At 41.4% G+C, this 25,271-nt stretch overlaps 2 protein-coding genes across 7 annotated transcripts in view; one reads left to right on the top strand and one right to left on the bottom strand.

Moving 5' to 3' along the window:
* Window positions 1-1,776, bottom strand: part of ANKRD28 (ankyrin repeat domain 28) — a 189,396-nt gene extending 187,620 nt beyond the window's left edge. For all 6 annotated transcript variants that reach the window (XM_049099578.1, XM_049099579.1, XM_025449105.3 and 3 more), the window contains exon 1: window positions 1,583-1,776. Coding sequence is in view for 1 of the 6 variants with exons in the window: in XM_025449106.3 (XP_025304891.1) it covers window positions 1,583-1,609 (27 nt within the window). In the remaining 5 variants the exon portion in view is untranslated. The remainder of the gene's footprint in view (window positions 1-1,582) is intronic.
* LOC112661034 (uncharacterized) lies at window positions 1,608-22,845 on the top strand. Its single transcript, XM_049099600.1, has 6 exons — window positions 1,608-2,043; window positions 3,035-3,133; window positions 12,827-12,850; window positions 14,178-14,287; window positions 21,521-21,921; window positions 22,644-22,845. The coding sequence occupies exons 1-5, from the start codon at window positions 1,608-1,610 to the stop codon at window positions 21,746-21,748; spliced, it is 897 nt and encodes a 298-aa protein (XP_048955557.1). The 3' UTR covers window positions 21,749-21,921; window positions 22,644-22,845.
* The last annotated feature ends 2,426 nt before the right edge of the window (window positions 22,846-25,271 follow it).

Below are 25,271 nucleotides of genomic sequence, written 5' to 3'. Positions count from 1 at the left end.
ATTACTTTTTCAAATGTGCAGGACTAGAAACAAAACAAAAATCAATCATTACCTCAACTGTGACTTCTGGAAACGCAAAGTGCCATTAGTTTGGTAAAGATTAAAGACTTGATCTTGAGTTTTACACCTTTAAGAGTATAAAGTGAGTTGACTATACAGGAATTAGCAAGAATTAGCTATGTTCTACTTGTCTTTTAACAGTCCTGTCCCACAGAACTTTCTGATATAAATGTTCTGTATTTGTGCTAATACCATAGTCAATAACACGTGGCTACCAAGCACTTGAAATGTGGCTACAAGACTCAATTAAAAAAAAAAAAAAAAGACTAAGTGAACTTTTTATTTAATTTTAATTGTTAAAATTTAAGTTGCCACATGTAAGCTAGTGGCTATCATACTGAACAATGCGGTTCTATCATTTGAAATACAATGTATAAACTTCAGTGAACAGCAGGGTTTTTCAATTCATTCCTGAGGATGTTAACAGCTAAAACTTTCTTGATAACTAATGATAAACAAGTCAAGCCAATGGCCTAAACATCAAACATAAAATTCACTCATGAAATGAGAGAATTGATGATACCAAGATTCAGAATTTAAAGCACCATATTCACTAATAGACGATGTTTAAAAAAAAAAAAAGAAAAAGACATCTCAAGTTTTTCCCCAGTTTTTGCAAAAGGGGTATTCGCTTTAAGAATAGTTTCCCCAATATATGCCAATTACTTTCCCCTCAAATCTGCCCGATTTTTTAAAACAGATTTTAAATCTGTTTAAAAAAATGGCAAAAATAAATTCTCAGCACTGTAACACCGCCACTCGGTAAATTCCACACGTTGATTTCCCTTTCCTTAAAGAAGGGATTCAAATTTCTGAAAGCCTCTGCATCGCCCGAAAGCCTTGTTATCCATCTTTCCACGTACAAATCATTCTGATACAGCTGCGGTTTCGTTCCTAGACACAATTGTTTTCAGTCCAAAAGAGACAACTGGCACTCTTTTCGGCACTTCAAGTATTCTCTGACCAGCTCTTCCAAAGTCAAGAAAAGTAACCAAAATGGGGCGCGAGAAAGCAACAGAAAACAAGTCTGGGAACTTGCAGGTTGAATTAACTCGTCCCGAAGCAGAAGCAACCGCCTTTAACCCGGGGAGAGAGCGCCTCAATCCACCCGGCTGCAAGGTCGTGACCTGAGGTCACGGCCGCCAGCACCGCTCCCGCCCAGCAGCGGGAAGCCACCTGTTAGGCCCGAGCCTCACCTGGCAGGAGAGAGGAGGCGCCGACCCGGCAGGGCGCCGGCCGCGGGCGCCCAGGCGGCCAGCGCGGGACCCGCCCCTCACGCGGCGGCGACCGGAGACGCCCGCGAGCCCCCCGGCCGCACGTGGGCTTCAGCCGGCGGCGGCTCCGCTGACAGGCCGGTCGCTCGCGGCCCCCGCCCGGCCTCCGCGCGCCCGTGCCCGGGGCAGCACCCCGCCGAGCGGGCGCCCAGGCGGCCCACAGCGCCGGCCCGCCCTCCCTCCCTCCCTTCCTTCCTCCCTCCCCGGGCGGCGCGATCCCGCCCCGCCGCCCGCCGCCCCTCACCTACCTGGTCACGGAGTTTGAGGAACGCCATGGCGGTCGCCTCCACCGCCGCCCCGGCCCGCCGCTTCCGCCCCCGTAGCTTCGGCCGCTGCCCCGGGGCGGGGGGGGGGGGGCAGCGAGCGGGTCGGCGGCCGGCTGCGCCGAGGAGTCCGCGGGCAGGGGGCGGTGCCGCCTCCCCGGCCGCCCGCCGCCGCCGCCGCCGCCGAGAGGTGAGGAGCCCGGTCGGTCCCGCCTCCCCCGGGTACTCCCCCGCCCTCTCCTTCCCTTTCTTTCTCTTTCTCTCTCAGCTGCCTCCGCCCGCCGCCGCCGCCGCCGCCGCCTCCTCACGCCCCCTTCCCGAAATACGCCGGCAGCCCCCGCGGCCGCGCCGTTCCAGCCCGCGGCAGCGGCGGCATCCAAACTCCACTCCACAATATTACCACCACCGCCCGCCGCGATTGGCGGCCGCGCGGGGGAGAGGCCAGAGTAAGCCGAGCGCCCATTGGCCACGCCGCCGCGCCCGTCCGCGCCCCCCCACCCTCCTGGAGAGGGAGGGGGCGGAGAGAAGGAAGCGGCGAGGGGTGGGCTGCGAGCTGGCGCGCGCCGGGCGGGGGAGGCGGGCGGGGAGCCGAGCCCGGCAGGGGGAGGGGCGGCCAGGTAGTCCGGGGCGCGCGCCCGGGGCGCGGTGGGCGGAGCCCGGGCGGGGGCGGGGGCGGGGGGGCGTCGGGACGCGGGGTAACGGCCCCGGGTTCGCACGTGGAGGTGCGGCGCGGACTCTCCTCAGCGCGAGGAGGATGGAAGAGCCGGGTGAGGGGCCGGGAGGGGCGTGAGAGGTGGGCACCTGGGGGCCGCCGCCTTCCCGGGAGCGGCGAGGGGACCGGGGCGAACCGGGCGCGCACGTGCAAGGAGAGTGAGACTGCGCCCGTGGGCCGGGGGAGGAGGGGCGAGGCGGGGGCCGCGGGGGGGCGCGGACTGCCCCGGCCGCGCGCGTCCTCCCCAGCGCACGCCCCTCCGGACCCGCTTGGACTCGTCGCCGCAGGGTGTGAGAGGTGACGCGGGGGGCCGCTGCGCTCCCGGGGGCAGCCACCGGGCCGGGGGGGGGGGGGGCGGAGGGGGGAGCGATGCTGCACTCCGGGCGGAACGGCGGCATCTTTGCAGCCAAACAGGTTGTGGACGCCGGAGTCTTTCTCTTGCCTGTAGTCCCAATCCGAGGCAAGGCTGCAGTTCTCCAAAATCCTCCTGCCCGACTTGCTTTTTTTGTTTTTTTCCCCTCCTTTCTTCTTTCGCATCTGAAGGGTTTTACCTCCCACTCGAGAGAAATCAATTTAAAAAACAAAAGATGTGCTGGATTTCCAATAAATAGCATCCTCGGATGGAGAAGAAATGATTCCCTCACCCTGCCACACACACACACACACACACACACACACACACACCCATGCCACCCCACAGTTCTGAAACGGCTTTTCTTTCTAAGGCAGCCGCACACTGTTACCATTCCAGGCTTGTGTGGGAGAAGGCTGTTGTGCGCCTGTGTCTGTCCGCCTGGGCGGCTCCAGCCCCTGGTTAATAAAAGGTACAGATGGTTAAAGCACAAACGTGTGACGTCAGGCTCGGTTTAAAAACGTCCCCTTTTCCCTACATCAATTGTGTCTCTCGGGACAGACTTTATTTAGAGGATCGATTTGAGTTTAATGGCAGGAGAAAAGGGGACCTATGCCAGGACGGTCAGTTTATTACGATGCTGTGCTTAAAACAAAAAGCTTATCTTTTAGCCCCATAAAAAATGCCAATGTCAGTGTGCAAAATGAAAAACACTGCTGGTTAACTAATAGTATGATCCTTCCAATAGTCTTTAACGTACCAATGTCTTGATTCCATAAAAGCAAAATTTACCTAAAATTAACAATCTTACCTGAAATTAACAATCCTCATAAATTATGTTTGCCACTTGAAAAGGAAAGGTTCTCGTAACAGGTAACCACGCTGAGGCTAAAGAGGAAGCTACACTGTTCTTGATTTGCATTATCTTCAGTACCTCACTCCTCTTTACTTCCAACAACTTCAGCAGATATTTGTCATCCAGCCTCTCCTTGTCAGTTCAGTGAGGGTGAATGCATGAAGTTGTAAAAGCATTTGAGTTCCCCAAAACAAAGGTGTTGTGATAATATTGCTAGAGTACTTTGTGATTACAAGTCACCTTTGTAAATAATTACCCATGTTCCATATCCAACACAGAGTTTTATCTTAGTCAAGGGTTGCAGGAATTTACCCTCATTTGTACATGAACCTGTTAAGCACTATGGATGTCTAGGCAGGAATTAATATACCCCGTTCTCCTCTACTCCGCCCCCAATAATATCTTCTCAAGGTTAATGTTCTAGAGTTTAAAAGCACAACAGGAACTTGATTCAGAACATGGCAAAGATTAACTTTTGGGAAACCTCAAGTACATTTGAGAGTATGAATTTAAATTGTGGATTGAGTGCATTTTAATAGGTTTTATGATTGAGCTAATGAAACTTTTCAGAGCCCTTCTGAAATCCTAATTAACAGTAATTGATGAAAATATTTTACAATACACTGTCTCTGACACCCTTGCAAATAGTAAGCTCTGAGTTCTCCTGATAGAGAACGCTCAATACCTAGCTCAATTCTCACCCTTCTCCATCCTGAACAATAATAGGTAACTTGAATCCTAATTTCATGATTTGTAAAAACTAAGCAGAACATTACCTGGCCTACTCATCTCACACCAAATAAGATAATGATATGAAAGGCTGTGGGAACTCTGTGGGACCATTCAAATACAATGTTACAGCTACTTTTCCATAGCTGGAGATGGGAAAACAATCATTCTGGAAAGTAGAAATAAAAAATCTATATAATTGAGCAATAAAATGAAGTAAGATTCATGTTCAAATTCTGATGAACTCTTTCACAATCTTTATTATAAAGTTATTTTTCCCTGTTATAAAATATTCAAATATTAAAGGAATCCATAGTATCAAAAAGTTCCATACATCAATGCTAATGAGACCACGAACTTGAGTCGTGTCAGTAATCTCTCTCCCCCCACTCATTCCCCTCTCTCTGCCTTTTCTCAATGTCATTTTCATTCCCTCTGACTACAGCTAGCAACTCTACTCACAATTTGAGTATTCTGCTGTCATAAAGGAACTTCAAATTTTAAGTCTCAGGGAATGACTAATCAGTTGAGTTAAACTCATCTGACCATGCTTCAGCCAATCATTACAATGAAAGAAGCAAGATCTTAGAACTTTTAACAGCTTCCATTCAGAATTCATGTATAAAATGGTAGGACGAAAGATGTCATACAGATGTGACCACTGGGGAAATTGTGTTGAGAGGGGCAACCACACTAAATTGTATATAGGATATTGCTATGTGTTGGGCACTTGTCAGCATCTTAAGTGCTTCACCTCATTCAAGTTTTTCAATAACTTTATTAATCTTTTTGTGTTGGGAAACCGGGGCCCAGAGAAGTGGTTTGCCCATAGTTACCTACCTAATGTCAGAGCATGGATGCATGAGAGCCTTGAAAGCCAGGCAAGTAACTAATATGGTAAGAAATAACACTACTGGCGACTTTTGAGCCAGATAATCCTTATATTATAAAAATGATTTTTATGAAGAGACTGAAATACACAGAAATGCATATAATAAGCTGCTAAAGCAGCAAGATAAGTTCAGAAACCTAGAGGATAGAAATAGAAGACCCAATGTACATCTAAAAGAGTTTCTAAAAAAAAAAAAAAAAAGAGTTTCTAGTGGAGAAAAAATAGAGTATGAAGGAGAGACAATATTCAAGGAGATAATGTGTGAGAATTCTTCAGACCTGAAGAAAAATGTGAGTTATCAAATCAAAGGAAAATGCTGAGGCTCAAGCAGAATAAATTTCTAAAACTGAGACCTGTACACAGGAGTGAAATTACAGAATACCAAATGCAGTAGGAAAATGTTAAAAGTTACCACTGAGAAAAGTCAAATTATCCTAAAAGGAATGACAGTCATTTTGACAGGAATGACCTGTTGGATTTTTTTTTTTTAAGATTTATTCATTTATTCATTCAGAGAGAGAGAGGCAGAGACACAGGCAGAGGGAGAAGAAGATCCACGCAAGACGCCCGACGTGGGACTCGATCCCGGGTCTCCAGGATCACACCCTGGGCTGCAGGTGGCGTAAACCACTGCACCACCAGGGCTGCCCACCTGTCGGATTTATAAGCAACAATAAATGACAGAAGACAATGGAAACTATCTTCAAATATGGAGAGTCTATAACAGAGAAACTAGAATTCTATACCTAGCTAAACTATCTTTCAGGAGGAAGAAAAAAATAAACACATTTTTGAACTTAATACTCACAGGTTTTTTTTTTTTTTAATTTTTTTTATTTATGATAGTCACAGAGAGAGAGAGAGGCGCAGAGACATAGGCAGAGGGAGAAGCAGGCTCCATGCACCGGGAGCCTGATGTGGGATTCGATCCCGGGTCTCCAGGATCGCGCCCTGGGCCAAAGGGAGGCGCCAAACCGCTGCACCACCCAGGGATCCCCTCACAGGTTTTCATTAAAAGACATACTAAGGAATTTGCTCCAATAAGAAAAAAGTCAAACCCAAAAGGAATAAGATGGGAGAAGGAAGAATTAACAAATAAGTTAGCAAAATCTCAGCTAGTCTAAGTCAGTAATATTTTTTTATGTACCAGTATTTTGGAAGTTTAAAACCAGATGAAATTAAAATATGAGCCCTTAATGGGGTGCTTGGATGACTCTCATTGCCGAACATCTGGCTCTTGATTTTGGCTCAGGTCATGATCAGGGTGGTGATATTGAGCACTGAGTCAGGCTCTATTGTTGGGCATGGAGCCTGCTTAAGAGTCTCTCTCTCCGTCTGCCCCTCCTCTCTCTCTTTCTCTCTCTCAAACATAAAATAATTAGCCCTTAAAAATATGGTAGATGATGGCAGAAGGGAGTTCTGAATTAAAGGCTTGATTTACTCAGAAGAAGTGATATACACTTTAATTATAGACTTTGACAGGTTATTATATTGGTTAAAATTCTTTGTTGCAAACAAGAGATTCCAAGCAAGAATTTCTTAAATTGACATTCAGCAGCTCCAGGGTTATTGGGTAAGCTAAACAAACAAACAAACCAGCTTGGGTTAAGGTGCTAGAAAAATTGCCTTAAACCATACAACAGAACTGACATGATAAACTGCTGTTATTCCCAACAAGCACCAAATGCCATGAGCTCAGTTTTTCTTCATCTGTTCCTGCTATCAGCATCAAGGCCAATTCTGTGTCAGAACTTTGATCTTGCAACCACTCCCACCTTTACAGACTAGATACCTCTATCTTTACCCCTGCACCAGCAAAATAAAAGCTGTGTGCAGAGCTTGTATACTCAGTCCTCACGTTTCCACAGGTGCTTCTGGTTAGCAGAGCTTATGTCATAGGCTTGCATCCTGGTTGTAATGGAGGCAGGAAATCTGAGTTCTGAATTTTATACCGGAAGGTGAGATGTATAACCAGGAATTATCCTAAATATAAAAAGGCTATTTAAAAGATTATGGCAGCCTTGAAATGACAGAGTCTGCTACTGGTATACATATTAAACATTGAAGGGTGGTATTCACCAAAATTAGGGAACTAGAATGCCTAACTTCAGATTGATAGAGGGGGAAAAAATAACCTAGAGAAAACTTAGTCACTGGATTAGCAGGCAAAAAAAGAAGGAAAAAAAGGAAATTAAAAGTATAAATAGAAAACAAGATTCTAGAGAGAAGTCCAAGTGTTATTAATCACAATAAATATAAATGGTTTACATTATTAAAAAACAACGACACAGAAAACACATTTAGGATGGATTTTTAAAGAAACCCAGGGCAGCCCAGGTGACTCAGCGGTTTAGTGCCACCTTCAGCCCATGGCATGATCCTGGAGACCCGAGATCAAGTCCCACGTCAGGCTCCCTGCATGGAGCCTGCTTCTCCCTCTGCCTCCCTCTCTCTGTGTCTCTCATGAATAAATAAAAAACTTTTTAAAAATAAAGAAATAAACCCAGTCACGTGCTATTTGCAAGTATATGGTTAGAATATATCACCAAAACATTTGGAGGAAGGCAATTTTTTAAACTACCAAGAAAATACTAACCAAAAAATTGTCATCTAATAACATTAATATCCAACATAACAATTTAAAACAAGGATTGATAAAGTAACTATCCACCAAGACAACCTACAGTCATGATACAATCATAAACTTAAGTGCACTCAACCACAGAGTGAAGTTTGATAGAACTACATAGAGAAATTGATAAATGCATCATCAAAAACTAACAGACAAGTAGATGAAAGGTTAGAATGCCAAGGAATCAATAAGCTTAATATCACATGAGATTATATATATGTATACACACATAAAACCCATAATCAATAGTAAAAAAATAGTCTATACTATTCCTCCAAGAAACTTAGTCCAGCCATTTACAAGTGAATTTTACCAAATGTACAAGAGAAGATGCCTTGCCTTTGTTTTGTTTCACAAAGTAGAAAGTTAAAAACCAAGTGTATAACCAAGACTCTTGATGCACCAGGTGCCTCTCAGATATCTTGTCTTCCAAACCAACCCTCTTATATATCCAGTTTTTGACAAGTGTAGTTATTTCAACAAGGCCATTCAGAACCATTTCATTTGGTCAAAAGCTCTTCCAAAGTGGTTTCTGCTTAACTGCTTTGAATATCTCTCTGTTGGTGATGGCTGCTCTGTGGCTGAAATACATAGGAAATGAATGTAATAGACTGCATAAGCTAAAGATATGTAATTGAATAATATATAAACTATGTAAACAAGCAAAAATCTGAATAGAAAAAATTTTTAAAGACTGGAAAAATATAACTATTAAAGTTGTGTTTGAATGACAAAAGTATGAGTTGTTTCTTCTATTTTTCTATACTCTGCATATTTTGTTCAGTGAGAAATTGTTTGAGTTGTTTCCAAATATATTAGTACTTCATGATTTCATGAGTTCACTGAATAAAAAGGATATGAGACACATTGGGGCATCTGGGTGGCTCAGTCAGTTCAGCAACCAACTCTTGGCTTCAGCTCAGGTCATGACTCAGGGTCATGAGATCAATCCCCGAGTTGGGCTCTGTACTGGGTGTGGAACCTGTTTAAGATTCTTTCTTTCCCCCTCCTTCCCCCACTCATGCATGTTTGAAGTCTCTCTCTCTCTAAAAAAAAAAAAAGAAAAAAGAAAAAAAAAGATATGAGACACATCGGGACGCCTGGATGGCTCAACGGTTGAGTGTCTGCCTTCAGCTCAGGGTGTGATCCTGGAGTCCCAGGATTGAGTCCCACATTGGGCTCCCTGCGTGGAGCCTGCTTCTCCCTCTCCCTCTGTCTCTGCTTCTCTCTGTGTCTCTCATGAATAAATCTTTAAAAATAAAAAAGATATGAGACACATAGAAAATAACTATCAGGGATCCCTGGGTGGCGCAGCGGTTTAGCGCCTGCCTTTGGCCCAGGGCGCGATCCTGGAGACCCGGGATCGAATCCCACGTCAGGCTCCCGGTGCATGGAGCCTGCTTCTCCCTCTGCCTGTGTCTCTGCCTCTCTCTCTCTCTCTCTCTCTCTCATGAATAAATAAATTAAAAATCTTTTTAAAAAAAAAAAAAAAAAAAAAAAAAAAAAAAAAAAGAAAATAACTATCAAAATAGCAAAAGAAATTCAGATTATATCATTAAGTACATTAAGTATAATTGGACCAAACATGCTATTCAAAAGGCAAATACTGTCAGACAGAATAAAACAGCAAAATCCAACTCTGTGTCATAGGCCTACAAGAGACACACCTGAATTCAAAAATAAAGTAGATTAAAAATAAAGAATGGAAAAAGCATAGCATGCAAACATAATAATAAGAGGCCTAGAATAGCTATATTAATATCAGACAAACTTTAAGACAAATATTACTGGAAACATTTTTGATAAGTGGTCGATGCATCTAGAAGATATAATAGTTATCTATACATCAAAGAACCAACTCCCAAAATGTATGATGCAAAAATGAAGAGAACTAGACAATAATAGAGATTTCAACATCCCACTTTCAACAGTTGATAGAACAATTAAAGAAGACTTTAAGAACACTGTCGAACAACTTGTCTTAATTAATATTAATAAAACATACCACACCAAAACTGCAGCATACACGTTTCTTTTTAAGTGCATATGGAATGTTCTCCAGGATATACCATATACTATAGCTCAACATAAGTTCCAATAAAATACAGAAGATTAAAAATTGAAATTACATAAAATATGTCCTGTGACAATGGAATTAAAGATCTATAACAGAAAGATAACTGAGAAAACACCAAATAGTTGGAAATTAAGCAATACATTTCTAAATAACTGATGAGTCAAAGAAGAAATCACAAGGGAAATTAATCAGAATTCATGGCATGCATCTAAAGTAGTGCTTATGGGCACCTGAGTGGCTTAATCAGTTGCATGACTGACTCTTGGTTTCTGCTGGGGTTGTGATCTCATGGGTTGTGGAATCAAGCCCTGAGTGGGGCTCCACACTCAGCAAAGAGTCTACATGAAGATTCTCTCCCTCTGCCACTCCTGTCACTTGCACATACATACCCTCTTGCTTCTGTCTCTAAAAAAAGTAAAAAGCAATGCTGAGAGAGAAATATATAACTCTAGATGCCTATATAAAATTTTGAAAAATCAAATACCTAGGATTCCACATTAAGAAACTAGAAAGCAAAAAGCAAGCTAAACACAAAGCAAACAGAAGGAATGAAATAATAAATATTATAGCAGAAAAACAATAGAGAAAACTTTTTAAAAAGTTGATTCTTTGAAAACATCGATAAAATTGACCAAACCCTTGCCTAGACTAACCAAGAAAATAAAAGACACTAATTACTAAAATCATGAAGGAATGGATATCACTACCAACTCTGTAGAAATTAAAAGAATTATAAGGGAATATTACCAACAACTGAATGCCAATAAATCAACCAACTTAGATAAAATGGAATGATTCCTAGAGGTACACAACCAAAACTGACTCAAGAAACAAAATATCTGCATAAACCTTTGACAAGAAAAGATACTGAACTAGTAATTTAAAATCTCACAAACAAAAGCCAGGCCCAGATGGTGTCCCTAGTGAATTCTATCAAATATTTAAAGAAAAAATAAGACCAATCCTTCACAAATTCTTTGAGAAAAAGAACACTTCCCAACTTATTTTAGGAGGCCAGTACTACCCTGATTCCAAAGACAGACAAAGACATCACAGGAAAAGCCTGCAGAACAATATCCCTTATGAACAAAGATATAAAAATCCTTAACAAAATATTACCAAATTGAATTAAGCAACTTTAAAAAAGAAGAATATATCATTCCCAAGTTGGATTTATTTCAGGAATACAGAGTTAGTTTAACATCTGAAGATCAATTAATGTATTATATTAATGGAATGAAGGACAAAACCCACATAATCTTCTCTGTAGAGTAGGAAGAACCAGCAAAGGATATTGAGTGGGATAAGAAAAATCAAAACCAAGAATGTATTTATCTTTTTCTTCCTTTTTTTTTTTTTCTTTTTCTAATTTGGCAGAGAAAGAGACCACAAGTAGGCTGAGTGCAGGCAGAAGGAGAGGGAGAAGCAGAGAGCCTGATGCAGAGCTCAATCCCAGGACCCTGGGATCATGACCCGAACAGAGAGCAGACACTTAACTGACTGAGCCACCCAGGTGCCCCTCGAGAATGTATTTCAAGAAAGAGAGTGGTCAACTGGTTGATTTCTGCTAGGTCCAATAGAAAGAGAAATTGGATTTTTTAGGATCATTGGATTACACCATATGGAGGTTGATGACAACTTTCGGAAGGGTTTCAGAAAAATGGCATAACTAAAAATCTGATTGGAGGGGTGCCTGGGTGGTTCAGCCGGTTAAATGTCTGCCTTCAGCTCAGGTCATGATCCCAGGTCCCTGCTGAGCAGGGAGCCCGATTCTCCCTCTCCCTCTGCTGCTCCCCCTGCTTGTGCTCCCCCTCTTAAGTAAAGACAATCTTAAAAAAAATAAATCTGATTGGAATGAGTTAGAAGAGAATGAAAAGTGAAGAGGTGGAGAAAATGAATAAAGACGACTTTTTCAAGGTGTCTTATTTTAAAAGGCAGGAGAGAAATAGAACAGTAGATGAAGAGAAATGAGAAGCCTAAGGGGAGCTGTTTTTGTCTTTTAAGGTGGTAGATATTACATCACCTGTATAGGCTGGGGAGTGATAGAGTTGAAAGGGAAAAATTGACAATGCAAAAGAGAGAACAGATACCTGTAGGAGCAAAGTCCTTGAAAAGGCAAGAGGAAATGAGATGCAATTCAGAAGTAGAAAGTGTCAAGAACTCTGAAATGTCTGAGATTTTATCTAACATGTATGCTAAGTTAGCCTGTCATAATTTCATGGATGCTGGCAGAAAACATGAGATGCCTGGGTCAGAGACCAAGGATTTCATTTCTCACAGCAATAGCAGTAGCCAGAGATCAGAATTTTATTGCATCAATTTCCTGAACCTCGGGATCCCTGGGTGGCGCAGCGGTTTGGCGCCTGCCTTTGGCCCAGGGCGCGATCCTGGAGACCCGGGATCGAATCCCACGTCAGGCTCCCGGTGCATGGAGCCTGCTTCTCCCTCTGCCTGTGTCTCTGCCTCTCTCTCTCTCTGTGACTATCATAAATAAATAAAAATTTAAAAAAAAAAAAAAAAAAAAAAATTTCCTGAACCTCCATTCCCACGGAGCAATGTAGGAAGAGGGCCAGGTAATGCCTGCATGTGCAGTGGGTTGCATTACAAGTAAGGAAATCTGAGCTTAGTGAACCTGAATCTTTTACATTGGGCAGTAAATATGCCTGTCCTTTGCTCCAGAGAAAGACATTATTTTTATTATAATGGACAGTAAGCTTCACTATACTCCTACTATTTGTTCCAAAGGAAGACACTATCTCTATCTTCCAAGGCTATTCACTCTACAAATATCCTTGATGAGATAGTCTGAATCGAAACAGATATAAGAGACACATGGAGAACTATCTCTCAACAGAGAGTTTAGTCTTAATAGCATGGACAGTTCATTCATTTACAGTGTGGAGGTTGGGGAAATGGGGGAAGATAAGATTGGAAAAGAGCCAGTTGCTCTCTTTCACTTAATTTTATTTTTTTCCGCAGTATATCAGTGGGTGACAATATCAGGTAAGAGTGAAGATTGGGTATTAAGAATGTGTGATTTAAATAAACAAAGTCTAGGAGAATGAGAGAGGGTTAACTAAGGAAATGAAGAATTACTGGGCACTGCTGAGGGCCCTCCTCTAATTTATAATCCTAAATTTAAATAGCACAAGTTATGACTGTTTTAATCAGGTTTGTTCCACTGCTTGGGTATGGGGACAAGATAGGTAGACAGTTGGCTTTAACAAGGACTGGAGTTTTTCCAGGCAAGTGATGGAGAAAGAAAGTGGCAATGGAGTTGTGGATGTACATAAAGGACTGATTACAATGATGGACCAGGGATTCTAGACTGGATGAAGAAGAAAGAGTGAGGAGAGGAAAAAACAGTGAAACACAGATAGGGCCAAAGGATCAGAGTTCCTAATTTGGTTGAAGAATGGTTGGAGTTGGGATATTATGATAAGCGAACTAGAAGATGAGGGACAGTAGTCAAACAATGGACTGCTTAAAAATCAAGATTTACATTACAATATATGAGCATAAGAATGGATAGCTGACATGAGGTAGAGAAAAATCTCATTGGAGGTGAGGAGTTCAGTAAACTAAGTGGTCAAGTGTCATATGGTTCATTTGTGAGCTTGCTGAAATCACCAAGAATAACGGTCACATGGAAAGAACAAGTGAGTTGGGTGCTAAAATTTTCAATGAATGAGGGGAAGCAACTAGACAGTTACAGATGATTATGACAGGAAGGGTGGCAAGTGCTACGTACAGACTATTGCTTTTTTAATAGATATTTATATATGATCAAATAAGCACTGTGAGAGAAACAAATTAGCATGATCCTCAAGAATTACATAAGCTAACTTGAAGGCAATACAGACACCCATGAAAAGCTAAGCAACAGCAAACATTGCAATATGGTAAGACCAAAACAACACTGGTCTAAGGGTCAGAAGATCTGAGTTCTAGTTCCAGCCATTCCAATAGCTAGCCGCGAGCTTAGATAAATCACTTGCCTTCACCAGGCTTCAGTTTCCACATTTGGATATGGATTAGATGATTCCCAAGATACCTGAGGGCCTAACATTCTGTAATTCTATGATATAAAACAATACACATTTCACAAGGAAGTTAGGAAGAATAAGTACCATTATCCAGATGTTACAGAAAGAGGAAGTTGAACCATGAAAGACTATATAATTTGTCCAGCATCAGACTGTTAAGTCAGGTTCATTGTTTGTGTTAGATCGTACAGGGTACAGAGTAGATGCCCTAATCTGTGTTTGTTTCCTTTCACTTACACAAAGTTGTGTTTGTCTTTCCATTATCTCTATTTAATTCTGGTTAGGTCATGATTGCGTATGTCAAAGAACAAAGAAAGGACTATCAGAAACCATAACTGAAGCACCAACATTTAACACAGCCCTGAAAGAACACAGTTTTACAGGAAGCAAAGAGGTATGTTGCCCTCTAGGAAATGTATGTCACACTGGAGTAATTAGACTGACATGCATTTCCCTGGTGGCAAATGTAATGAATGGGTCCAATAACCCTTGACATCAGCACAATGTTAGGGTGGGATTGGAAGTCAAGATTTAGAAGGATATAATTTGAATAAAGGGGATATAAACAGTTTTTCCTCTATAACAAGCTCTTCCTTTATAACCATATTGTTACTTATATAATTTTTAATATAAGTTCATTCAGTTATATAGTTAACAAATATTCATTGAGATCCACTAGATGTTAAGCACCATAATAAAAGCTGGAAATACTGTGGAGAACAAGACAGCTAATAGCTCTGTCCTACCTCCCTTTGTTAAGATATACTGATTGTAATGAGGTATGGACATAAATAGGAAGATGAATAAGATATTTTTCAAGTATGATCAATGCTATAGAGAATAATGATTTATCCCTTACCATGTTTTGTATTCTCTCTATTTAGAATATAAGTATCAGAAGAGCTAATACTTTGTTACATTATTCATCATTATTCTCTCTGTGTCTTGATTAGTGAATTTTAACTGTGGGTTCCTTTAAATAGGATTGTCAGGAGAGGTATCTTGAAGGAGGTGCCATCTGAGCTAGGACCTAAAAAAGCGAAGAGTTTTCAGCCATGCAAAGAAGAGAGTAGGGAAAGAGCAGTGTAAAATTCCCAAGAAAGCTAAAAGCTCAGCATGTTTGAGAAACATAAAGAAGGCCATTGTGGCTGGAGAGCTGGAAGGGTGGGACAGTGTAACAGAAGATGAGGCTGAAGCAAAAGTCAGGGCTAGAATAATATAGGGCCTTGTAAGCCAAGGCTAGGGGTTTAAATTTTAATTTAATTGCTGTGGCAAGCCGTTGGAGGGTTTTAATCAGAGATATTATATGACTTCACTTTTTAAAAGTTTACTCCGGCCTCTGTGTTGATAGAATGAGGGGAGCATAAGAGGAGGCAAGAGATAGGTTAGGACATGAGGCTTGATGGTGGCTTGGTGTCAGGGAAGAAGCATAGAGTAGTTGAATTTGAGATCCATTCTGAAGGTAGAATCAGGACAAGCTGATGAGTTGGATGTGGAGTGTTAGAAAGGAAGAGGAGTCAAGACAGACTCCAAAGTTTTGGCTTAAGTTACTTGGTACTGGTGGTACCACTAACTTATAGGGAAATTAGGGGAGTAGCAGAGTTTTTCCAGGGAAAAATCAAGCATTCCATTTTGGCCATGTGAAGCTTATCAGACTTCCAAATGAGTATGTAGATTAAACAGTTGATATGTGAGTATGGCAAGATGTCAGAGCTGAAGATATCCTTTTGTGAGTCATTGGCATTTAGATACTATGTAAAGCCACGTAGCTGAATGAGATCACCAAGGGAGAACATGAAGATATGACAGCCAAGGACTACACCTTAAACATCTTTCATAGGACTCCAGTTTTGGCCTTTGAATAATATGATATTTTATACAGAACTGCATTATCTACCAGATCAATCAGTCTTAAAACCCCATTTTGTCTTTCTCTTAGCAAGTAGTGAGAGGAGTAAAGCCATCTTGGTGAGGACTTTTAATCACACAACAACCCCTAGGACTTCCCAGTTTGTCATCAGATACACAAAAGAGGGCTCTGGTCCCCACTATGCCCCCTTCCATTTATAGTGTTCCCTGACCTCTCCAGGCCACCATGATCCCTCCTTTCCTCTAATTTCCTCTGAACCCCTCCTTTCCTCAGTATTGCCTATACCTCTGCAGTCAGTCCTGCTGATATTATAGCTATTTATGCAGAACAGGTACTCTGTGTTTGTTTCCCTCCACTTATACAATGTTGTATTTGTCTTTCCATTATCTCTGGTTCTAGCTAGGTCATAATTACTTATCCCCACTTTAAACTACTATACATTGTGACTTCTTTGAGTGCATGATATTCTCTTATATATCTTTCTCTCCCTTGCCATGTTCTGCATTTTCCTATCCAGAAAAAAGTACTACAAGAGCTAGGACCTTGTGTGTTATGTTCACCACTGTACTCTTTGAACCTAGAACAATGTTCTTGAGTAAACACTAACAGAATAAAAGGATACAATAGCTGCTGACAGATTTATGTGCTGGATGGATGATCAGGCACCTCAAAGCAAAACTATCTCCCTTTTCCTTGATAGATGTTATCTCCCTTTTGGATTCCCTTGAGCTTTACCATCACCCACACTTAACACTGCAGCATAAAGTGGTGTTTCAGTTCTCACCACCTTTATGGACTCTTTCCACAGATTCTGCTGATGCTGAAGTAGATAAGAATAGGGTATGGGGGTCCTGGTGGCTCAGTGGTTGAGCGTCTGCATTTGGCTCAGGTTGTGATCCCAGGGTCCTGAGGTCAAGTCCCACATCAGGCTCCTCACATGGAGCTTGCTTCTCCCTCTGCCTATGTCTCTGCCTCTCTGTGTCTCTCATGAATAAATGAATGGAATCTTAAAAAAAAAAAAAAGAATAGGGTATGGGTTTTTGGTTTATATAATGCATATATGCAGTTGGGACCTGTGGTAGATTGCCTGAAAGATAGCCATTAATAATTGCTTTCAATGTTATATATGAATATTTTTCCTCCCAATGGGCCATGGGGTTTGTTTCCCTTCTCTGAATCTGGAAAGCCATGAGGCTTGCTTTGGCCTGCAGATTGCAGAAATAATATCATATGAGTCTGGACCTACACCTTAGGAGAATTTGGAATTTCCAGTTTTACTGTCTTGGGATTTAGACACCATGCTTATAAAGCTTGGAATTCTGGATAATGTGAGACCACTTGGAAAGAAAGAAGCCCGGCCAGTATCCCACTGTCCTAGCCCCTACAGCTGAGGCATGAAACGTGAATAAAATCACATGGATTCTCCAGTGCCAGACAAGCTGTCCCAGCCAAGCAAATGGAGTCTCACCCAAACTGCACAATCATGAGAAATAATAAATGATGTTGTTTTAAGCCACTACTTGTGGGGGTTATCTGTTATGTAGAAATAGATAACTAAAATAGGATGTTTCAGGATTCATTTTATAGCAAAACTTCTAGAAACACATTGCATTTAAAAGCAGAGCTTCTGCAATTTCTAACAAAATTATATATAAAAATAATCATAGTTATCCTTTGTCTCAGCAGTTTCCTGTCTGGGAATCTATTCCAAAGATACCCAGGCAAAAAAAAAAAAAAAAAAAAAAAAGACAAGTATTAGCTATTCGTTGCCCCACTATTTGTAGTAGCAACAAACTTCACACACATCAATTGTCTACCAGTAGGGGACTGGTTGAATAAGTTATGTAACATCCACATGGTGGAGTAATATACAGCTATTAAAAAAAAAAAAGGAATGAGAGATTCCTCTGTAAAGTATAGTGGAGTGATCACCAGCATATAAAGTTGAATGAAAAATAGCAAGGCAGAAGAAAAGTGTGTAAAGTATGCCACTTTTTAACTATTTTTTTAATGAAAAGATAAAATATAAACTTTTTGGAAGAAATTATTACATATAAAGGGAAATTATTACATATAAAGGGAGAATAAGGTACAATAGGAATATAATCTGCAAACTCCAAACTGTAGGAAAATTTATAGAGCAACCAACCCAGTTTCTTCAACAACAACAAAAATATTTTTAAATCCAAAAGGGAAAGAATGAGAACCTAGTGATGTAAAAGAGTGACTTAAGTACACATCAGCCAATGACAATTTATGAACCTATTTGTATTCTGAATACAACAATACAACTTGACTACAAGTTGTTTGAGTAAACAAACTGAAAAAAATTAATGAGGCAATGGGAAAATTTGAACACTAGTTAAATACTTGGCGATGTTAAGAATTTATTATTTAAATATGATAATGATAGTGTCACTAAGTTCTTAAAATAATCTTCATAAATTAGAGATACACACTAAAACTTTTCATTCATGCTCTAATATGACACTGGGAGTTGTTTCAAAAGAATTACATGTATTTTGAAGTGGGTGAAGTTACAGATTAAACAAGATTGACCAAGAGTTGATCCTTATTGAGTCTAGACAATTGGTTCATGAAGGTCCATTGTTATATATCTGACACTTCCCAAAATAAGAAGTTTAAAAAAAAAGCCTTCTGAAACTGAGTGTTTAAGGGTACTGAATCCATTTTCTTCATAATAACACACATTAGGTCCATCACTCCAAGTAACAGTATCTATGTCAAATGGAAGCCTTGTCTGTAACACCATGATAGGTATCTAGAACTGTATGTAATTGACATCATGTAAGTGATATGAAAGTTATAATGAGTTCTCAGGAGGTACAAATGTTTCTGTTGTTTTAGTTTAGTTTTTTTTTTTTTAAGATTTTATTTATTTATTCATGAGAGACACAGACAAGAGAGAGAAGCAGAGACACAGGCAGAGGGAGAAGCATGCTCCATGCAGGGAGCCCGAAGTGGGACTCGATCCCGGGTCCCCAGGATCACACCCTAGGCCAAAGGCGGCACTAAACCGCTGAGTCAACCAGGCTATCCTTAGTTTTGTTTTTGTTTTTTTTAATATATATATTTTTAATTTTTATTTATTTATGATAGTCACACACACACACACAGAGAGAGAGGCAGAGACACAGGCAGAGGGAGAAGCAGGCTCCATGCACCGGGAGCCCGACATGGGATTCGATCCCGGGGCCTCCAGGATCGCACCCTGGGCCAAAGGCAGGCTCTAAACCGCTGTGCCACCCAGGGATCCCCTTAGTTTTGGTTTTTAACAACTTTTTGTATCGTTGTCTCTGATACTTAGGAAAATTTTAACTAGCACGTGAATAGTCCCCTTATTGTTTTCCAAACATATATCATTTATTCACTCAATCATTCAATACTCTTTGGGCCAAAGACTTTTATGAGGGGTCCTAGTGTTAGGGAAAGGATTCTACTAGTCCAAAGAAGTCTCCAGCCATGCTGCACATGACTGCCAACATGCATGCCGAGATGCTTACCACACCTGGGAACAATAGAGGGCTGTAACAGAGGTCTTTCAGAGTCAGATGTGTGGTTGCTTTGCCTCTAGCAGAAGATTGGGGGAAAAAAATATTAGAAAGGGTGTTAGAGCATGCTAAGATGCTGCTTCAGAATTGGAGTTGACTTATTTTGGAGGCAAGATGTAACCTAATGCTTTTCACTTGCCAAAATTCAGTTTCAAAAACTCAAAGCTTTTCATCTCCTTCTTCCACAGACATGGAAGATACTTGTTAGTGGTTCTCAAAGTGTGGTCCCTGGACCAGCAGCATTGCCAACCCCTGGGAACTTTTAGCAATGCAAATGATTCAGTCCCACCTCAGACCTACTGAATCTGAAACTTGAGCTGGGCCAATAATTTAACAAACCCTCCTGGTGATGCTGATGCTCACTCAAGCATGGGAACTACTGGTTTAGAGAAAAGCAGTAAGGGTTCCAGAAATGCAGCTCAAAGAAGTAAAAGAATCCTGTTCCTTTCTCCAAGTTAAAAAAAAATTATGATTATAGGAGAAATTTCAAAAGAATCCAAGGTAGAAAAATAGTTTAACTTGGCTGAGGGCCTGACAGTCGTGGTTCTGGAGAGACCAGTGTCCCACAAAGAGAACCACAAGTGCCAGGCTAGGCAGCTGCTGTCTACCAAGCAGCAGTACATGCAAACTAGAGAGGTCTAAGGTTTGGAGGGACCGGCCCCCCAACCATCTCCTCTGAGATACTTCCTTGGCCAGAGAAACCACAATAGTTAAATATAAAAATTACCCTCTGAAAGTGAGGGTATGCAGCATAAGGTATATGGGTAATAAAACTGGCAGAGTTTGTGTAAAAATGTGTTAATTTCTCTTCACCTTTTTCATATGACTATTAGAAAATGTAAAATAACCTATGTGGTTCACATTAATGGCCTGCATTATATTTGTATCAGTCATCGCTGGTCTATAAGGTATATATAAAATGGAGGATGGATAAGATACAAAATGTGACCATTTTTTTCTCCAGCTCTGAGCAGAAGAGTGGGTGTCCAGTACAACGAACCAGTCGTTTCTTACTTATGTTTATGTCATTTGTGTTTATACTGTGAAGATGGTTCAGTGATACTAGCCACACAAATCATGCAGCAATCATCTTTTATATCCTTGTTCACAAAGCAGTTTTTCAATTCTAGAAAATAGACTTTCTTATTGGGAGAGCATGCATTTCATTGTCAAAAACATTTAGGGATGCCTGGGTGGCTCAGTGGTTGAGCGTCTGCCTTTGGCTTAGGGCGTGATCCTGAGGGTCTGGGATCAAGTTTCACAACTTGATCCTTGCATGGAGCCTGCTTCTGCCTCTGCCTGTGTCTCTGCCTCTCTTTCTGTGTCTCTCATGAATAAATAAATAAAATCTTAAAAAAAAAACTAGAATATATAACAATATGTATCAATAATAGCCATTCCCACTTTCCCATTGTGACTGTTTTAGACATAGTCAATTAACCAGGACATTTTTTCCCTACTGCCCCAGAAACAGCATCAATGTCCTTATCAACAGAATACCATAAAGGAGCTATGTAAGTGGAGAGAGAGAGTTGCAGCGTTGGCGCAAAACTAGGTCTGCCTGACTCCAAAGGTCAAGTTCCTTTATTATACCATTCAAGTTCCCATTTAATAATAGGTGCACGTTCATAATTTTCTTTCTAAATCAAGTCAATAAACTTTCTGATTTGTATATCACTTTCTTAATGATTTGGTTGTCACAGGTCCATCCCTGAGGTATCAAATACATTTTTATATGCTGGAAAACTTGAATATCTGACCTTACTAAGAGGGAGCCCCTAGATTAGGAATGGCCTGAGCATGTGCCTTTAACTGTCTTCTTCCTTAACTGTGACAGACATTGGTAATCAATTGCAATACTCTTCTCTGTTGAACCTAGACATAGTCTCAAAGTCCTTTTTAACACATTGATCCAGGCAGGTCCTGCCACTCAACCCGGAAGACTCTAATGATTGCTAGCCTGTATGGATAATGACTTTACAAAATGAATTTCCTTTGTGCCTAGTTGGCTTTCCTCAGGTAAAAACTTGACTTCACACCCTTCTTTTCTTTTTTCCAGAAGAGTAGATAGGTTCTTACCCAAACAATTCCTTGTGGATACAAGAGGGAAAAGAACAACAGCATTTTAGGAAGTCAGTAGGATGGGAGAATTCATATAACACTTTTTTTTTTTTTGCTTTTCCAGAGGCAAACTCCCAAGGTTTATAGACAGTTCTCTTCAAGTTCTACCACTATAACTGATTTAGAACTCACCAGGAAGTTTCCATATGGAATTCACAACGATTATAGTAATAATAGTTCCTATATCACGATTGAGTTGCAAATAACATATATTTCTATAGTGAGAATGTTGATCCTGCAGCTATTCAAGAAACTTAGGTACGCAGCCAGAAGGCAAATCTATCATCAATGAGTGGTGCAACAAAAAGGAGGATGTCTCCGAGGAAGTGGTACTGGCAACATTTTCACATTAAAGGAACTCTCAAGGGTATTTCACTGTACGGGTAAAGGATAAAATGTTGGAAGCAGATCTAAACTTAGAACGGATATGACAATTTGCCAAGGCAGAGAAAAGACATTCTGAAGGTAAGCACTGTTCAGAGTACTCTTGATAAAATTTTTCAAAGAAGTAAAACATTTAATTAATATTTCTATTATTTTAAGTAACTATTAAATAAATGTAACTTATTATTTTTAAAATATCTCCATATATTTGTAAATGAAACTAAGTTTTTAATATTTTGGAAAAAAAGATTTTTTGTAGGTGTAATTTTTCCTGTTAATTATTAAAATGGCTTTGTACAGTTTCAGGTTGCATGGCCATTTTTATACTCCTGCACTACCATGCAAAGTGAGGACTCCCTGTATATGGCTAAAACAAGAAGAAATTCAAAATGATAGGATTGTACTAATGCCTTGGCAATGTAAGCCTATTTTAAAGTATAACTGGAGTTTGAAAAAAATAAAAAGTGCAGTAATATTGTAGACACATCTGCCAATGCAAACCAATAATTCATATAGATATTTTAAAGGTGAGTGATGCATTTGAGACAGAGACCACCTATGTATTCATTTGCCTGGTGTGTAGGAAGACTATAAGAAAAGAATGGAGAACAGGTGTAAATCACCATATAATGCCTCATCCTCAGAAAACATGGCAGCTGCTGTCAAATTATCTTAACATTTGCTTCCTTAAAGAAGTCTGCACCAATTAGAAGCCCTTTGGCTGCAGGTGCGTCAGGACTTCAGCCGTCTTGCTGGGCATTTCTCTTGGCTCTCCTTTTACTTGCATATTGGCTCTATTTCAGGCTGGCAGCAGATGGTGACAGCTGTACCAGGCATCACATCCAAATGCCACGTCATCCAGAGGCAGATAGGGGCTGTCTCTTCTATAGTCTACTTCTCAGGAGGAAAGAAAAGCCCTCACCCTGTTGGCCGCAACTGGACCCCTGCCACTGTATCAGTCAGGGTTCGGGACAGAAAAATAAAGAAGCCACTCTATGTATTCTGGCTCTAATGGGCTCACCGTAGAACTTGGGGGCATACATAACTCCTGGGAGAATGAGGGGAGCAGAGTCCAGAAACTCTATTCTTAAATTTAGATCAGAGGAGTTGACCCTAAGCAACCCTTAGCCTCAAACACCTAAGTGTGTAGTTCCTCAAATTTGTGCTACGAAGCTGCTGGGACTCTCTCATCTGCCCACATATACAGCTACAACCATCTCTAGAAGAATAACACCACCCTCTTTGCAAATCCTGACCTGAGGTCCTCTTGTGCACAATGTCCTGGAATGCACAGATTCTGGACAGCATGGGTCATAGACTTAAAGGAAAATAGGGGTCCATGCTGGCAGCGGACAATCCAGCATACCCACCCTTAAAGTAGCTCCCGCAAGGGGAATGGGACACTGAGATTGGCTGAGGCCAATCCTCTTTCCTTTGATCCTGGGGCTAGGGTAATGTCACTCTCAACCTGTCACGTGGGGGAGGATTGAAACCCAGCTGCCTCCCTTGCAAACCAATACTTGACTAGCAAGGAAAGTAAGGGAAAACTGTTGGTTAGACAACCAGCAGTGACTGCTCCATGCTGTGTCCCAACATAATCGTAATTTACTTTGCAAATATTACCAAAGTAGCTCACTGCAAATTTTAAAGAAATATGCTATATAACATTCACCATACATACCTATTATTACCCACAGGTACAATCTCCTGCAAACAGTTCAAATTCTAGGCTAAATTGTAAAATTATAGTCAGCTGATTGATAATGTATAGTGTTACTGCATTCAGGAAAAAGTTAAAGCTCCTTTTAGAAAATTCCTCCATTAGCTCTTCTCCTTCAGATAACAGGCCAGATTTATTTGTCCACTGCTTCTTTATATTCCTCATGAGCACCCTGAGCATATCCTAGATTTAGTGAACTTATTTGCACAATTCAAATATACAAGATCGGCCATCCCCCCCTTCCTGCTGCCCTTCTTCCTAATTCCCATTTGGCTGTCACTTTACAACCCAGTTAACGCCATTCCAGTTCCTCAGAGACTGTGGGACCAATTTCCCCCTGGGAAGAGGGAAGCTGATGGGTGTGAATCCATTTGGGGGCCGAGAAAGGAATGCAAATGTCAAGGATGCTAATTTCTGATCTTCTCACCAGGGTTGCTTACAGTAAATCCTTTTTAAAAGAAAGCCCTGAAGAAAGCCTTTGTGAGGTGTTGGGGGGGGGGGTGTATCAGGAAAGTTATGTATGTGCAGGTGCCAGGGAGTGGCTTCTGTTCTAGAAGGGCCCCACAGCTCAGCGTTTCCTCCCACATGCCTCCTCGAATATGCAAGCTGCATATGTATTTATAACTCTGCAGTAAAAAAGTGAACTTTATTAGCAGAGATAACTGTCATAATTCAAGCAACTGCACTCTGCAGGGCAACAAGAGACTATAGGCACCAGGATTATAGATGTTCAGTCAAATCAGGTGCAAATGCAGGGGAATTATGAGTCAGTAACTGGGCATAAACCAGGAAGGAGGGAGGGCTAGAATTGACTGTCCCTGTAGGGGATTCTGGGAGTCCAGAGAACATGTCCAAAAGCTTCTTCTAGGGAGCTGTTATATCCCAGGGGTTAGTGACTTTATCCTGCATTTTTGCATCTACCCATTCTACTAGCAGCTTCCAAAAAATATTTTTTGACTGAATGAGTGAATTAAATTTTGACTCTGGCAGTGTACACTAACTCCTGAATCGTTCTATGTGTGTGTACATCTTCTCCCCTTCTTAGTCAAACATTTATTCGAAACAAGTGGAGCCACAGTTGTGCAACTGAAGAGGTGCATCCATAATCACTACGAACCAAGGGAGGCTCTAAGCCAGTGGTTCTCAGCCTTGGTTGCACATTAGAATCACTTGGGAGATGTTTGAAAGCCCAATGCTCAGGCCTAACCTCAGACCAGATAAAATCAGAAGCTCTGGAGCTGAGGCCTAGGCATCAGAATTACAAGATTGAGAACCACTGCTCTAAGGTAGCATTGGAAACAGCTCTGGCTCAGCAGCCAGGAGACCCAGAAGCTATCCCCCAGCCAATGCCACTTGCACTGAGGCCCAACGTGCAGATAGAAAAGAAATAATATTCTGATGCAACTTAGGAATTTGTTTTTGTACTCATGTGGAATTTGAGGAGGGGAGGGTGTGTCACATGTCTTTGGAATACATAACACTTCAAACAAAATGATGCCACGCTGTGAAGTGAGATGAGAAGCTATTGGATGGCCCCGCCCCACCCCGGTTAGTGACCCTTCTCCAGCCTTTGCCTAAGCTCTGAGGCTCTCTGTATGCTGCTCAGGGAGCCCAGAGTCTTCTCTGGTGACCTCATCCGGTTCTTGGGAAAGGTTAAGGAGAGGCAGGTAGCTGTTTGGGTTCGTAGACTCGCTGGGGGAGGGGTGGCTGA

This window comes from Canis lupus, chromosome 23 (assembly GCF_003254725.2).
Source record: "Canis lupus dingo isolate Sandy chromosome 23, ASM325472v2, whole genome shotgun sequence".
Taxonomy (NCBI): domain Eukaryota; kingdom Metazoa; phylum Chordata; class Mammalia; order Carnivora; family Canidae; genus Canis; species Canis lupus.
This window is presented reverse-complemented; position numbering and strand designations above follow the sequence as displayed.

Excerpts from the sequence above, each read along its gene's own strand:
- LOC112661034 (XM_049099600.1), top strand. The coding sequence starts at position 1,608 with ATGGCGGTCGCCTCCACCGCCGCCCCGGCCCGCCGCTTCCGCCCCCGT. Across the intron at positions 2,044-3,034 it reads CGCGCGGGGGAGAGGCCAGA|GCAGCCGCACACTGTTACCA; the intron begins GTAAGCCGAGCG and ends TTTCTTTCTAAG. Across the intron at positions 14,288-21,520 it reads GTTTTACAGGAAGCAAAGAG|AGGCAAACTCCCAAGGTTTA; the intron begins GTATGTTGCCCT and ends TTGCTTTTCCAG.